We start from the raw sequence: 14071 nt of genomic DNA, 5'->3' as shown, positions 1-14071 counted from the left end.
GCACTGGTAGCACTGCAACAGCAGCAACTGCAACACCACCATATCAATTTGTACAGGCAGAGCTGCAGCAGTAGCAGCAGCAGTAGTAGCAGCTGTAGCAGTAGCCGCAGCAGCAGGAGCAGCAGTTGCAGCAGCAATCACTGTGGGTGCTTTTGCTGTTTATGTATTGCCCTGTAAACAGCTAGCAGCAATAGACTTCTGCTGTTCCAGCTGCTGCTGCTCCCTGAGAAGCTCCTGTGCAGCAGAAGCAGCACCTGCTGCAACACTAGCAGCAGCTGCAACACTAGCAGCAGCTGCAGCACAGCACTAGCAGTAGCGGCAGCAGCAGCTGCTGCTTCTGCCGCTTGCCACGACGTTACTATCAGGCGTCTGTTGCTAATAAAGCTGCTTCTGCTGCTAGTATTGCTGCTGCGGCTGCTGCTGCTGTTCGCGCTGAAGTGCTGCTGCTGCAGAAGCGACCGCAGCTAGCAGCAAGAGCAGCAGCAGCACCATTCAGCTGTAGCCCCTAAAACCCTAAACCCTAAACCCTAGCAGCCAAGATACACAAGGATATGCAGCTTCTACATTAAACTCTAAACCCCAAACCCTGGGGTTGCTGCAGCTGCGCAGGCCAAACCCTAAACCCTCAATTAAAGAATTTCGTTTTGCTCGTTGAGCCGACAACACCAAAACGGGCGAGGGTTTAGGGTTTAGGGTTTATAAAGAAACCCCTATGCCATCTGGATCTGGAGAGACACTCTCGCTGCTGCTGTTTCTGCTGCAGCTGCTGCAGCAGCAACTCAGCTGCAACTTGCAGAGGCGCGTCACCCTGCATGCTTATTCGAGTGCAAGGGTTTAGGGTTTAGGGTTTAGAGAGGCTCTTGAAGGAGGAGGGTTTTTCCTTTATTAATCTGCCCCCAGCCAATCAGCCGCCAGTGTTTGTCTACTCGGCGACTGAGTGCTACTTTGTCTCCAACCTGCAGCAACACAAATTAGGGTTTAGGGTTTAGGGTTTAGGGTTTGATAGCCACTGAAGCGAGGAACAAATCCCTCCTCCTCCCCCGCTCTCCCACCAAACCCTAAACCCTCATCCGAACGGCGTTCCAGATCTCTTCTACCGATGCCCCTACAACCCCAACCCGTATACCCTAAACCCTAAACCCTAAATCCTAAACCCTTACCCGGGTGCATACAGGCCCCGTAAGCTCGAGCTTCGCAATCTCGGGCTTTACACCCGCCACGCGAGCGCCTACTGAAGTGGAGCCCACATTAACCATCACGAACTCTCCCTTCTTCAACTTCGAGACCTTCGTCGACTTGTCCCCCTCCTGAAACAAACCCTAAACCCTAAACCCTAAACCCTAAACCCTAAACCCTAAACTCTCATCCGAAAGACAGTGCGCGAGCACAGCCCCGAGCACCCACTACCTCACAAACCGCCTAACCCTAAACCCTAAACCCTAAACCCTAAAATCAAAGCCTTAAACCCTAATCCCTGACAGCTAAACCCTAAACCCTAAACCCTAAACCCTAAAGCGTAGGCCGTAGATCCTACGCCTCGCTAACCCCAAAACTCTAACCAACCCCTAAACCCTCTGAAAAAAACCCGAAATCCAGGTGCTCTGCCCCCCAACCCTCCCCCTCCTAAACCCTAAACCCTAAACCCTAAACCCTAGACCGTACGTACTTGGCTTTTAACACCAAGAAGTCTTCTAAGTAGATAATAATTAACATCAATCTCTATGAAGCAGTCCGGCAATAGACCCGGATGCCCTAAGACCTGCCCCACAAGCCGATCTGCGCGAGTGAGCGTGGGATCGACTTTCGTGCCGACTCCAATTAAACCCCCCGGCACTGCAAATTGAAGAGGGTTTTCTTCAGCAAATAAGGATACTACTCGAGATGCTATCGGCCTAAATAAACAAATAAATAAATAAATAAATAAATATAAATAAATAAATATATGTGTAGTTTAATTAATTAATTAATTAAAGAATTACGCTTCGCTTGAACTAATATATGTATGTTAAATAAACAATTATTACAATTAACGTATAAACAAATGTAATAAACATTTACGATCAAAATTAACAAATAAAATAAATAATTACAATAAAAATAAACAAATAAAAATACACTGTAGAGATAAAATGCTCTACAGACACCTAAAGGCATAAACAAATAAAGTTAAAGACAAACAAAGCAAGAAAAAACGAGACAAAACAAATACAAAAAAGCGGTACTCTACTTGCCTCCATGCATGCAACACAAAAACCCTAAACCCTAAACCCTAAACCCTAAACCCTAAACCTCGCACCTGCACTGAATGAAGCCCGAGGCGTCTTTAGTAATTATCCCTGGCCTAATCTCAATCTCATCACCAACTTTTAATAAACCCTCGCTGATCGAACCCCCAGCAACTCCCCCTTGCAGCTTCTCCGCCTCCTCGCCAGGCTGAGCACCCCACAACGCAAACCCTAAACCCTAAACCCTAAACCCTAATCCTCCTACCCCACACCCTAAACCCTCACGCATGTAACACAGTAACCCCAACTGCAACCAACCACCCCAGATGCCACAAACCCTAAACCCTAAACCCCATCCCGCACCCTCCAAGCCCTAAACTGTAAACCCTAAACCCTAAACCCTAAACCCCATCCCGAACCCTCCAAACCCTAAACCCTAGACCCAAAACCCCGCCCCACACCATCCAAACCCTACGCCCTAAACCCCAACCCCAACCCCGTACCCTCTAAACCCTAAACCCTAAACCCTAACCTTGTTGACATCAAAGGAGCGGATGATGATAAGCTGCGGAGGTCTTGTGAAGTCGCGGTGAGGGACCGGGACAAGCGTACAAATAAATTCGCATAAAACATCGATGTTGTACCGCAGCACCGCAGACACCGGAATAATAGGCGCCTTATCAGCAGCAGTTCCTGAACAAACCCTAAACCCTAAACCCTAAACCCTAAACACCCCAAACCCTAAACACCCTAAACCCTAAATACCCTAAACCCCAGATAACAGCCTACACCCTAAAACACCACAGAAGGAAATGCTCCGTACGACGAAATACGCACAAAATACACACACTACAAACGCCAAACCCTAAACCCTAAACCCTAAACCCCAATCCCTAATACGAACCCCTGGAAGCAGCAAACCCCAAGAACTCCCGGCGTTGCTGCTGCTAAGGTTTAGGGTTTATACCTGCTACAAACTGCTTTATTTCCTGCTGCTGCTGCAGCGCCTGAGACTCCTTAATCAGCTCGACCTTATTCTGCGCTCAGCCACATACACCCTAAACCCTAAACCCTAAACCCTCGAAGCGCGACTGCAGCATGCACACCCTCATCTCGTACCTCTCCCGCTCCAAACCCTAGCCCCTGTCTGAACCACGGACCCTAAGCCCCGTAAACCCCAAACCCTAAACCCTAAACCCTACTAGCATCTCCCCCCCAAACCCTAAACCCTTGATGTGGGTGTGATATTAAGGCTGCGATTGTGCGGGATAGTTCGTGGCTTGGTGTTGCATAGGTGTTGGTTTATTCTGTGGGGTGTATAATTAGGGTTTAGGGTTTAGGGTTTAGGACCTGCAAGATGATGATGTGCTGCAGCCTCATGATCTCCACAGCAGCAAGATGCTCAGAGGTTTGCGGCTGAGGGCAGCTCTCATTGCCCGCAATTAATAATAAAGCAGCATCCATCACAGCAGCACCGTTTAACATCGTAGCCATCAGAATATCGTGCCCAGGACAGTCCACAAAAGATACGTGCCTATACACCCCAAAACCCTAAACCCTAAACCCTAAACCCTAAATCGCAAACCCTAAACCCTAAACCCTAAACCCTAAACCATAAATCAATCAAATACCACCACCACGAAACACCAACTATACGATGTCATGATGATATAATGCATTACTATACATAAACCCTAAACCCTAAACCCTAAACCACTCACGGATAACACATAATAAACGATGCGGACATATACACCCCAAATACTCAAACCCTAAACCCTAAACCCTAAACCCTAATCTTTATATCAACAACCGAGGATAGGCTACGAACGGTATGTGCGTACACACCCCAAAACCACAAACCGCAAACCCTAAACCCTAAACCCTAAACCCTAAACCACGGACGATGCGGGACTAGACACCGTAAACCCTAAACCCTAAACCCTAAACCCTAAACCCTAACCTCATAAGCTTCATCTTAGCGCCGCAGCCAGGGCGTAAGCAAGGAGGGTCATCTTCCTTTGAAGACCCATATGAACGGTAGCACTCGGGGGGAGGGCAGTCAGGGTTGGTGCATTTGTATATCTTCGCGTTGGCGTAGCTGTACGTACACCCCAACGTAAACCCTAAACCCTAAACCCTAAACCCTAATCCCGCAGTCCCACGGGGAAGCAGACAAACAGCGTATAACCCACCATACTCTAAACCCTAAACCCTAAACCCTAAAATCTTACGGGCCACCAAATCGTCGCCTTAAGACAGTTACAGTGTACTATCCCACACCACAACCTCCCTAAACCCTAAACCCTAAACCCTAAACCCTAATTCTAAGCCTCACCCCAACTTGATAGTGATATTTCTTTCCTTTTCATGTTTAAAGCGAACTGTCTGTACACCCGAGACAGCGCGGACGACCGTCGACTTCCCGTGGGCCACATGGCCGATGGTTCCGAAGTTAATAGTCGCCTAAACACAAAACCCTAAACCCTAAACCCTAAACCCTAAACCCTAAACCCTAGCCCCCGAACCAACAGCCGCAAACCCTAAACCCTAAACCCTTCAGCCTCACACGCGACCAAATTGCCGACCCCACACACTCTAAACTGCACACGGTAACATATCCAAGGGTTTAGGGTTTAGGGTTGAGGGTTTAGGCGTACCTGCCGGCTTATCACTTCAGGAGACAAAGGTGTAAGCTTGGCTATGTCCAGCTTCGACAAATCCTGCGCATCAAAACCCTAAACCCTAAACCCTAAACCCTAAACCCTAAACCCCACAAGACAAGTCAGACAAGCCCTATGGCGCCCGACGTCTCAACATCCCCCAGACTGTGCAGATCGAAACCCTAAACCCTAAACCCTAAACCCCACACCTTCCCTCTGCCCTAATCGTCAACGCAAAACCCTAAACCCTAAACCCTCACCTGGGGAAGAAGGTGGTCCACTGTGGCCGCCATTTTCCCACACGTTGGTTTTGCAGTCGCTGCACAGATGGATCAAACCCTAAACCCTAAACCCTAAACCCTAAATCTTGAACCGTACCACTGCATGCGTGGCTTTTCGAGGGTTTGTTCTCCAACCTCACTCCCTCGAATCAATGACTATCACTTCTGTAGCATTTGGAAGCAAAAAAGGGGTCTTAGTCTGCTCCACAAACCCTAAACCCTAAACCCTAAACCCTACCGCCAAGCCCTGGAGTTAGCACTCACCAGGCAGCAAGCCACGTATGGGATCTGGGCAGAGTAGAAGACAATATAAAACCCTAATTACAAATCCCGATGTTGGCAAGTGCTGTTCTAGGGTTTAGGGTTTAGGAGTTTAGGGTTTAGGGTTTAGGGTTTACGACCCACGGGTTTTGCATGCACAGCAGCAAGGCAGCCCCAACACTTCGGCATGTGCAGCAGCGTAGGTAAGCAAAAATAAATAAATTATTAATCTGTTTTATATTTCTTTGTTAGTATTTTCTAGGCTTCGAAAAGAAATAAGCTGCAGCATTATTACATTTTTAGGTGTACATACACCTCAGCGCAACTCGATACAGACGGCCGACACAGTGAGCCTCCAGCAAACACTCATCAGGGTTTTGGGTTCAGATTGAGGGTTTAGGGTTTAGGGTTTAGGGAGTCTTTGCACCCTTCGGCGTTGGGCCCCACCACACCGACCGCAGCAGCAGCAGCAGCAGCAGCAGCAGCAGCAGCAGCAGCAACATTATAGCAGCAACAACAGCAACACCACCAGCAGTAAGGGCAACGCAGCAGCACGAGCTGCAGCAAGACAGATATCATCGGCACCAACAGTAACAGCAGCAGCAGCAACAACAACAGCCGCAGCACCAACCACCGCCACAGCAGCAACCGCAGCAGCAACAGCAGCAGCAACTGCAGCAGCAGCAGCAGCCTGAGCTGTATCAGCAGCCTTTCCGTCACTCTCCTTCCCCTTTTCTTTGCCCTTCACATGCGTCCCGATGGTTCGTATTCGGTGTTACGATCCTTCTTCTAGGGTCTAGGGTTTAGGGTTTAGGATTTAGGGTTTAGGATGCTGCGCGTCTCACGCGTGCTACTTGGGGGCGGCCCAGGCCGCTCTCTGTGCACCCCCACCGCCCACGGCCTCTCTGACGGTCCTTTTCGTCGTCTTAAGTTTGTTTTAAACCCCCAAATAGCTCGCAAAAAATACAGAGTAAACCCTAAACCCTAAACCCTAAACCCTAAACCCTAAACCCTAAACCCTAAACCTTAAAGCATTAACGACGACGGGGCAGCTCCTTTAAACCCCCAGCTGCACTGCCAGTGCCTTTAGACTTCCCGTATTTACTGTATGTATGCTATTTGGGGGGTGTTGGGAGGTTGGGGGTCTAGGTATTAGGGTTTAGGGTTTAGGGTTTAGGGTTTGCGTGCAGGATGTTCTGGTGTCTGCGGACGTTGATGGTTTGGTGTGTACTGCGCGAGAGTTGCTGTTGAACTCCGTCGCCTATTCCTCTCTCCTCTCTCGTCCCTCGGGATCGTCTCGCAAGGCGATCCCAGAGGCGATCCCAGAGGCGATCCCAGGGACGATCCCGGGGGCAGTCCCAGAGGCGATCCCAGAGGCGATCCCGGGGACGATCCCGGGGACGATCCCGGGGGCGATCCCAGAGGCGATCCCAGAGGCGATCCCCAAGAGGACAGTGAAGAGCGAAGGCTTTTGGAGCGTCTTTGGGCGCCGAGCAAAGGAGAGTCTTCATTTGTTTTCGTTTGAAGATGCAGCACTTGTTGCTGCTGCTATGCATGCACATAACAGAGACACAGGTAGGCAGGCTTCCTCGAGAGCTTAGGGTCTAGGGTTTAGGGTTTAGGGTTTAGGTAGGCTTGGCTCTAGATGGTGACTCCAGGGCTTGCCGCCCAAGGTTTAAGGGCTGGGCTTTAGGGTTTACGGCTTGGGGTTGGCAGTTCCAAAGTAGGAAGAAAATTAGGGTTTAGGGTTTAGGGTTTAGGGTTTAGTGCTTGGGCTTCAGGGTTCTTCGTCGCCGTGGCGCCGTCTTTCGGTTCCCTTGCGGTTTCCCCCAAGCGCAGCGGCACTCAGCGTCGGCTGCAGCAGCAGCAGCAGCAGCAGCAGCAGCAGCAGCAGCAGCAGAAGCATGCAGGGAAGGCAGCAGCAGCAGCAGCACGAGCCTCTGCAGCAGCAGGAGTGACACCTGCGAGCGCAGCAGTTGCAGCAGCAGTTGCAGCAGCAGCAGCAAACGAGCGACTTTCAGTTGGGAGAAGTTTGTTTATTTTATTTGGGCTCCTAGCAACGCGAGTTAAGCCTTTAGATGCTTATCCCGAGGTGTATGTACACCTCAACGCGCACCTACCGAGAGTTCTTTATCAGCTCTCAGGTACTTCATTTCAATCCTTTTCTCCTTTCTTTAGGCTTTCCATCAAGGGTTTAGGGTTTAGGGCTTAGGGTTTAGGGTTTGTCTCTGGTTCTTTGATTTGCTGCAGGGAGCGAAGTGCTGCGGATACTGGAAGCAGCGACTATGAGACCGCGGCAGCAGCAGCTGCTGCTGCAGCCGGACCACCTGATAGTGCAGCAGCAGCAGCAGCAACAGCAACAGCTGCAGTTGCTGGGCCGCCTTGTTTGGCGGAAGATCGCAGCGTCTGTCCCTTCATTGGAACCCGCAGGTGAACAAAACCCTAAACCCTAAACCCTAAACCCTAAACCCTAAACCCTAGGCCATGTCAAACTGTGGCTCCTCGACGCCTCAGGGTACATCTAGGGTTTAGGGTTTAGGGTTTAGGGTTTAGGGTTTGCGTTCAGAACTAAGCAGGGCAGTCGCTGGGTTTAACGGCTGCGGCCTTCGTTTTCCTCTCCTACTCAAACAAATAGAAAGCAGGGCGCTGGAGTTGCACGCAAGCTTCTCAGTAAACCCTAAACCCTAAACCCTAAACCCTAAACCCTAAACCCTTTGAGGAACCCGGGGAGAGCACCGAAGCGCATGAGGCTGGAAGATCAGCTGAAGTGCGGAGATGCGCGGCGGTGGCTGCAAAGCGCACCTTTGAGGGTTTAGGGTTTAGGGTTTGTGTGTTCAGGTTGCTGATGTCCTGGAGTTGCTTCGGGGGTTTGCTGCTGCTGCCTTTGACTGCGAGGCTTTGCTGCAGACATTTGAGCCGTTGCTGCTGCAGCACGTCGGTTCTCTGACGAGGTGAGGGTTAAGGGTTTAGGGTTTGGGGTTTAGGGTTTAGGGTGTTTGCTGCTGCTGCCTTTGACTGCAAGGCGTCTCTGCAAACGTTTGAGCCGTCGCTGCTGCAGCACGCCGATTCCCTGACGAGGTGAGGGTTTAGGGTTTAGGGTTTAGGGTTTGGGCTGCTGCTGTTTCTCGTTGAGCTCAGGAAGGAGGCGCAACTGCTGCAGCATCTGCTGGAAGCAGCAGATGAACTCAAATTAAAACCCCTCAAGGCAGCCCTTGCTGCACATCAACGGTGACACTGCAGCAGCAGCAGCTGCTGCTGCTGCAGAAGCAGCAACAGCAGCAGCAGCAAGTGCTGCTACTGCTGCTGTTAGTGCAGCGGCTGTGAGGCGTTTGACGTCTGTTAACTGCAATTTATAAATTTTTTTAGGGTTGGGGCTTCGGCGTAGTTACCCTAAACCCTAAACCCTAAGCCCTAAACCTAGTCTGATAGGGTAGACCTAGTTTAGAGGTTATGATTGAGGGTTTAGGGTTTTGATGTCATTAGGGTTTAGAGTTCAAAGACTGTGTGGCCTGGATATCAGGGTTCAGGGCTTAGAAGCAAACTATTGAGGGTTAGAGTTTAGGGTTTAGGGTTAACATTTAGCGTTTAGGGTTTAGGGTTTAGGGTTTAGGGTTTAGGGTTTAGGGCGCAGCCCACAGGTGACTGTGCTGGCGACGGCACCTTCGAATGTTGTTGGTGGGGTGTCTGCGCAGCTTTATTTATTTTTTCAGTAAAAACAACAAAATAGAACTAAAATATATCATTTAAAGCTAAAAAACAACAGCAGCAGCAGCAGCAGCGGCAGCAGCAGCAGCATCTACAGCTGCTGCTGCTGCTGCTGCAGCGCCGGCGAAGGCGGTCGCTCGTGTCTGAGTGTTGCATTGTGTGAAAGTTTTATCTTTTCTGTTTATTTTAATTTATTAATTGAGGTTATTTAATTGATTTAATTATTATTTATTTCTACAAAGAAGTGTATTCGCTTTATTTCCTTCGTGTGCAAGCTTTGGGCATCGGTGCTGCTAGCTGCTGAGCCTTCTGCTGCTGAGCTTATAAGCGGTCAGCAGCAGCAGCAGCAGCAGCAGCAACAGCAGCAGCAGTAGCAGCAGCAGCAAAACCCTTTATTTAGGAGAATAAATAAAGGAAGAGATTATAACAGCACCAGAAGCAGCAGCTGCAGCACCAAGATAAACAAACAAAGCATCGATACTCTAAGGGAGGCTCATGCATACAGTATACTTATAACAAATAAATAAATATACATCAAACAAAAATATAAAACAGAAAAACAAATATAAACAGCACAACAAACAACATCAGAAGGGAGACAATAATAACAACATGGGGGCGGCCGTCAGCTCAGAAAAGGTAAGCAATAATACTAAGCTATTCATCTCTTATTTGAATTTCGTTTAGGGTTTAGGGTTAAGGGTTTAGGGTTTAGGGTTTGTGATGGGCAAAATGTGTGGTATAGTGTTTGCCTTTGTCTTTATAGCCTATGACTTATGGTTTAGGGTTTAGGGTTTAGGGTTTGCAATCGATATACTGCGTGATCTAGGGTTTGTTGTTTCTTGTTGTATGCCTGTGCTAGGGTTTAGGGTTTAGGGTTTAGGGTTTTGTATCTTCTGGGGTTTTGTTTTGTATTGGTTTCTGCGTCACCTCTCTTTTTGTTTGTCTTTGCTTTGCATCCTTCTTTCTTTTCTTCAGCTCGTTTACTTCTTTTTTAGGTTTTGTTTGCTTTTCTTTTTCATCGTCGTCTGCTTCTTTTATTTATCTGCTTATTTGTTTGCTTTTTATTTATTTGTTTATTTGTTTGTTTGTTTATTTGCTTACATTTCCATTCGCTTCTTTGCTTTATATATTTATATATTTATTTATTTATTTATATTATCTATCTATTTATTTTAACTCTGTTTGTTTTATTTAATTTAATTTAATTTAATTTAATTTAATTAATTTATTTTATTTTATTTTATTTTATTTTATTATTTGTCTCAGGTTCCAATCCCTGAATTTGTTTTTTTGTCGGAGCTGCCCTTCATTCGAATTGTTAATAAAACAACAGCAGAGTGAGACGAAGAATAATAATAATAAATTAAATTAATTAAATTAAATTAAATTAATTAAACTAAACTAATTAAATTAAATAAATTTAATTTAAATTGATTAAAGTTATTTAAAGGAGATTAAAATTATTCAAATATAATCCTATTAAATAAATAAATATAAAAAATTAATAAAACGGCAGCAGAGTATGAAGAATAATAATTTTAAATTAGTTTAAATAAAAATTTAATTAAACCAAATTAAATTAAATTAAATTAAATTAAATTAATGTAAATAGTAAATAAAACGATAAAAGTAGGAGAATCATAATAAAAACAAAAATAAAATAAATAAATGTTTCTTGCTTTTCTCTCTTTATTAATTTATTTGTTTGGTAGTATTGTTTGTTTTCTTTTATTTATTCTTTTTAGTTTTTGTTTGTTTCGTGTCTTGTATGCATTCTTTTTATTAGTTGTTCGTTTGTTTGTTTTATTTATTTATTTATTTGTTTTTCTTTGCGTCCCTTTTACTTGCTTGCTCATCATTCTCGTTTATTTATTTTTTCATTTATTTGTTTGTTTTGTTTGTTTCTTTTATTTATTCTTTTTAATTGTTAGTTTATGTTCTTTCTTTCTTTTATTTATTTGATTGTTAGTTTGTTTTCTTTTGTTTATATCTTTGTTCTTCTTCTTAGGGTTCGTTTAAAAGCAAATTCAAATTGCTGCGTTCGTTTGCTTCTGAGTCAAGAAGGAGGCACGGAAAAACGTGCAATGGATTTCGTTTTATATGAAAACACCAAAAAGACTGTCGTCCTTGAAGGCCTCCAACCAGGTAGGGTTTAGGGTTTAGGGTTTAGGGTTTAGGGTTTACGAGTTAGGGTTTACGAATAAGGGTTTAGGGATTAGGGGGTAGGGTTCACGGTTTAAAAGTTATAGTTGAGGGTTTAGGGTTTTGAGGTTAGGGGTTAGCGTTTAGGGCTTTAGGGTTTAGGGTTTAGGGTTTATGTGGATGTATCTCAGGGTCTATATACCGCGTTCGTTTTTTGTATCGTTCGGCTCCTCCCTTTGTTTGTTTGGGATATCTTCGTTCTTTACTTCGGGTGAAAAACAAAGAAAAAGAGTTAATTACTTCTTTTCTTCTTGCTGACACTGCAGAAGAAAAGTCAATCCTTTCAAAGGCCCAATCATTTCCGCTTCTTCCAATGCCTCAGCCTTCTACATTTCCTGCTTCCTATGAAATAAGAACCTTACCGAAAGGCTGGGGCACGCCGCAGCCCTCTACAGCGGCTAGCTAGCTAGCTAGCTAGCTGGCGGGCTGTCTAGCTAGCTGGCTGGCTGTGTAGCTGGCTAGCTAGCTAGCTAGCTAGGCTAGCTAGATGGCTAGGTTGCTAGGTGGTGGGCTACCTAGCTGGCTACCCGGCTGGATGGACAGCTGAACAGCTAGCTAGCTAGCTAGCTAGCTAGACAGCCCTCCAGCTAGCTTGGGGCCTTCCCGGCCTTCAGCTAAATTTAGGTGCGAGTTGTGGTATTTTATCAATGAAATGAGATGGAGTTCAATGAAGGAAAAGAAAGAAAAAAAATTTTCTTTTATTTTTGCTGCTCAGCAAAATAACAACACTTCGCAGCGCCTCTAGCAGAGGCTGCAGCTGCCTGTACACCCCAAATAATATAAAGAAACCGCGATTATAATATTTATAATCGCTTTTTTTTCTTCTTTCTTTCATTTCAATTCTTCTGCAGTTCATTTATTGCCTTCCCAACACTAGGATTTAGGGTTTAGGCCAAACCCTAAACCCTTTTAGTCCAAGCCCTAAACCCTAAACCCTGAACTAAGTAGAAACGAACAAAACAGCTGAACGAACAAAACCATGAAAGGCAATCATAGAACTGTAGGCGAGCGTGGAGCCACAAAGACAACTTGCTGCTGCTGTTGTTGCTGCTGCTGCTGCTACTGTTGCTACCTACAGCTGTTTGCTGCTGCTACTGCTGCTGCTGCTGCTACTACTGCTGCTGCTGCTGCTGCTGGTATTGTTGGTGATAGGTGCGGTAGTTGTTGCAAGCAGAAAGAAGCAAGGAGAAAAGAAAGAAGCGGTAAAAAAAGGAAAGTTTTGAATGCATTGCTGCAGCATTTGTTGTGTTGGGCTGTACGCACAGACACCCCAAAAGAAAAGCACCATCTTAAAGAGACAATCATCTTCAACAGTGTTCTTAATAATATTATAAAGAAAACTGTAAATGAAATAATGATGGATAAATGCTGCTCCTGTCTCTCCCCTATAAACATGTATGCATGTATGTATATACATGCATGCAATTATCCTGGGGTGTATGTACAACAGACTTAAGCAGCATTTTCGTATTATTTCCCTTGGAGTTGGTTCTTGCTGCTTTGGTGTTGGGAGCTGGGTCGGTGACTTGCTGCGCTGCTGTTTTGCATGCATTGATGCTGCTGCTGCTGCAGGAGTTGCTGCTGCTGTTGCTGCTGCTGTTGCTGCTGCTGCTGCTGGCTGCTGCTGCTGCATCTGTGACGGTTCGTTTCACTATGTATAAGGAGAGGCCTGAGGTCTATCTTTGTTGTTTTAACCCCGTCTGTTGCTTTTTGCTGTATTTTTTGATTTAATACTTGCAGTTTCGTTCCTGTAGGCGCAGTAGCATTTGCTTGTACGCGTGCAGCAGCAGCAGCAACAGCAGCAGCAGCTAGAGGGGGCAATCCATTCCCGGTGGTGCTGCTGCTGCTGCTGCTGCTGCACTGCAGCAAAGCAGAAGGCCAAGGCTCCAGAAACTGCGGTATCGTTACACCTGCGCTGCTGAGGGCCTCCCACCTGCATGCATTTCCTCTTATGTTCGGAAGCACTTCTCGTCTGTACACATAAGCAAACACAATACTTTTATTTATTATTATCCTTCAGCTATTGCTTACGCTTTCTTATGCTTACTTCTATTCAACTGTATGCATGCAACTTCTTATCTACCCGCAATCTAAGCTCGGGATGGAGTGTCTGTGCATAGGGCTTAATATATATATATATATATATATATATAGACATATGTATATATATATATATATTATATTGTATATATACACGTATACATTATATTTAATTAGTTGTTTGTTGATGTCGCTGTGTATTTATTATGCACATTGTATCTATTTATATATCAGGTTTAGGGTTTAGGGTTTAGGGTTTGTCGCTGCTGCTCGAGTAGGCGACGAGACTGTTGAAGAGTAGCAGGTGCTTTGACTCTCCCGTTTAGGGTTTAGGGTTTGTTATTATTATTATTATTTCTCTTGTCTTCTCAGTTGTTTAGGGTTTTGTGTTGCCAGTGGTTCGAATCCCTCGTTTGTTTCTTGAAAGTGGTTCTCTTGCGTAATGTTTAGGGTTTAGGGTTTAGGGTTTAGGGTTTTGGGGTGTCTAGGCAGGTGGCTCACTCGACAGCGCCGCCTATATCCACTGCAGCCAACTCATCAAAAAGAGGCTTCGCAACAAAATTAATAAAACCCATTTGGCTCTTCGGAGCGTCTGCATGCTTCTCTCGATCGCACAAAGGTGAAACCGGCAAAGAACGCAAACGCTCTTCGTCGCCCTGCACACAAACCCTAAACCCTAAACCCTAAACCC

The 14071-nt window shown here is 45.9% G+C and overlaps 3 protein-coding genes across 3 annotated transcripts in view; 1 reads left to right on the top strand and 2 right to left on the bottom strand.

The window, feature by feature from the left end:
• Positions 1 to 361: 361 nt before the first annotated feature.
• EAH_00005850 (eukaryotic translation initiation factor 2 gamma subunit, putative) lies at positions 362 to 5181 on the bottom strand (the record flags this gene model as incomplete). The annotated part of the gene is made up of 11 exons (XM_013396390.1): positions 362 to 496; positions 1161 to 1307; positions 1667 to 1892; positions 2297 to 2433; positions 2758 to 2918; positions 3193 to 3262; positions 3576 to 3759; positions 4189 to 4326; positions 4564 to 4691; positions 4886 to 4948; positions 5149 to 5181. The coding sequence occupies 11 exons, from the start codon at positions 5179 to 5181 to the stop codon at positions 362 to 364; spliced, it is 1422 nt and encodes a 473-aa protein (XP_013251844.1).
• Positions 5182 to 6188: 1007 nt separating this feature from the next.
• On the top strand, positions 6189 to 9509 carry EAH_00005840 (hypothetical protein, conserved; the record flags this gene model as incomplete). Its single annotated transcript, XM_013396389.1, has 9 exons — positions 6189 to 6191; positions 6621 to 7005; positions 7212 to 7574; positions 7681 to 7860; positions 7997 to 8100; positions 8269 to 8381; positions 8569 to 8658; positions 9062 to 9105; positions 9433 to 9509. 9 exons carry the CDS (start codon positions 6189 to 6191, stop codon positions 9507 to 9509), a joined length of 1359 nt encoding a protein of 452 aa, XP_013251843.1.
• Positions 9510 to 12810: 3301 nt separating this feature from the next.
• EAH_00005830 (3',5'-cyclic nucleotide phosphodiesterase, putative) overlaps positions 12811 to 14071 on the bottom strand; it is a gene marked incomplete at both ends in the record, with an annotated part of 1864 nt that continues 603 nt past the window's right edge. Inside the window, 2 exons of the mRNA XM_013396388.1 lie at positions 12811 to 13312; positions 13882 to 14036. Of these exons, the coding sequence (XP_013251842.1) occupies positions 12811 to 13312; positions 13882 to 14036 (657 nt within the window). The remainder of the gene's footprint in view (positions 13313 to 13881; positions 14037 to 14071) is intronic.

Source organism: Eimeria acervulina, genomic scaffold, assembly GCF_000499425.1.
Source record: "Eimeria acervulina Houghton genomic scaffold, Eah_scaff24, whole genome shotgun sequence".
Lineage (NCBI taxonomy): Eukaryota > Apicomplexa > Conoidasida > Eucoccidiorida > Eimeriidae > Eimeria > Eimeria acervulina.
Note: the sequence above shows the minus strand (reverse complement) of the source record. Positions and strands in the feature narration are given on the sequence as shown.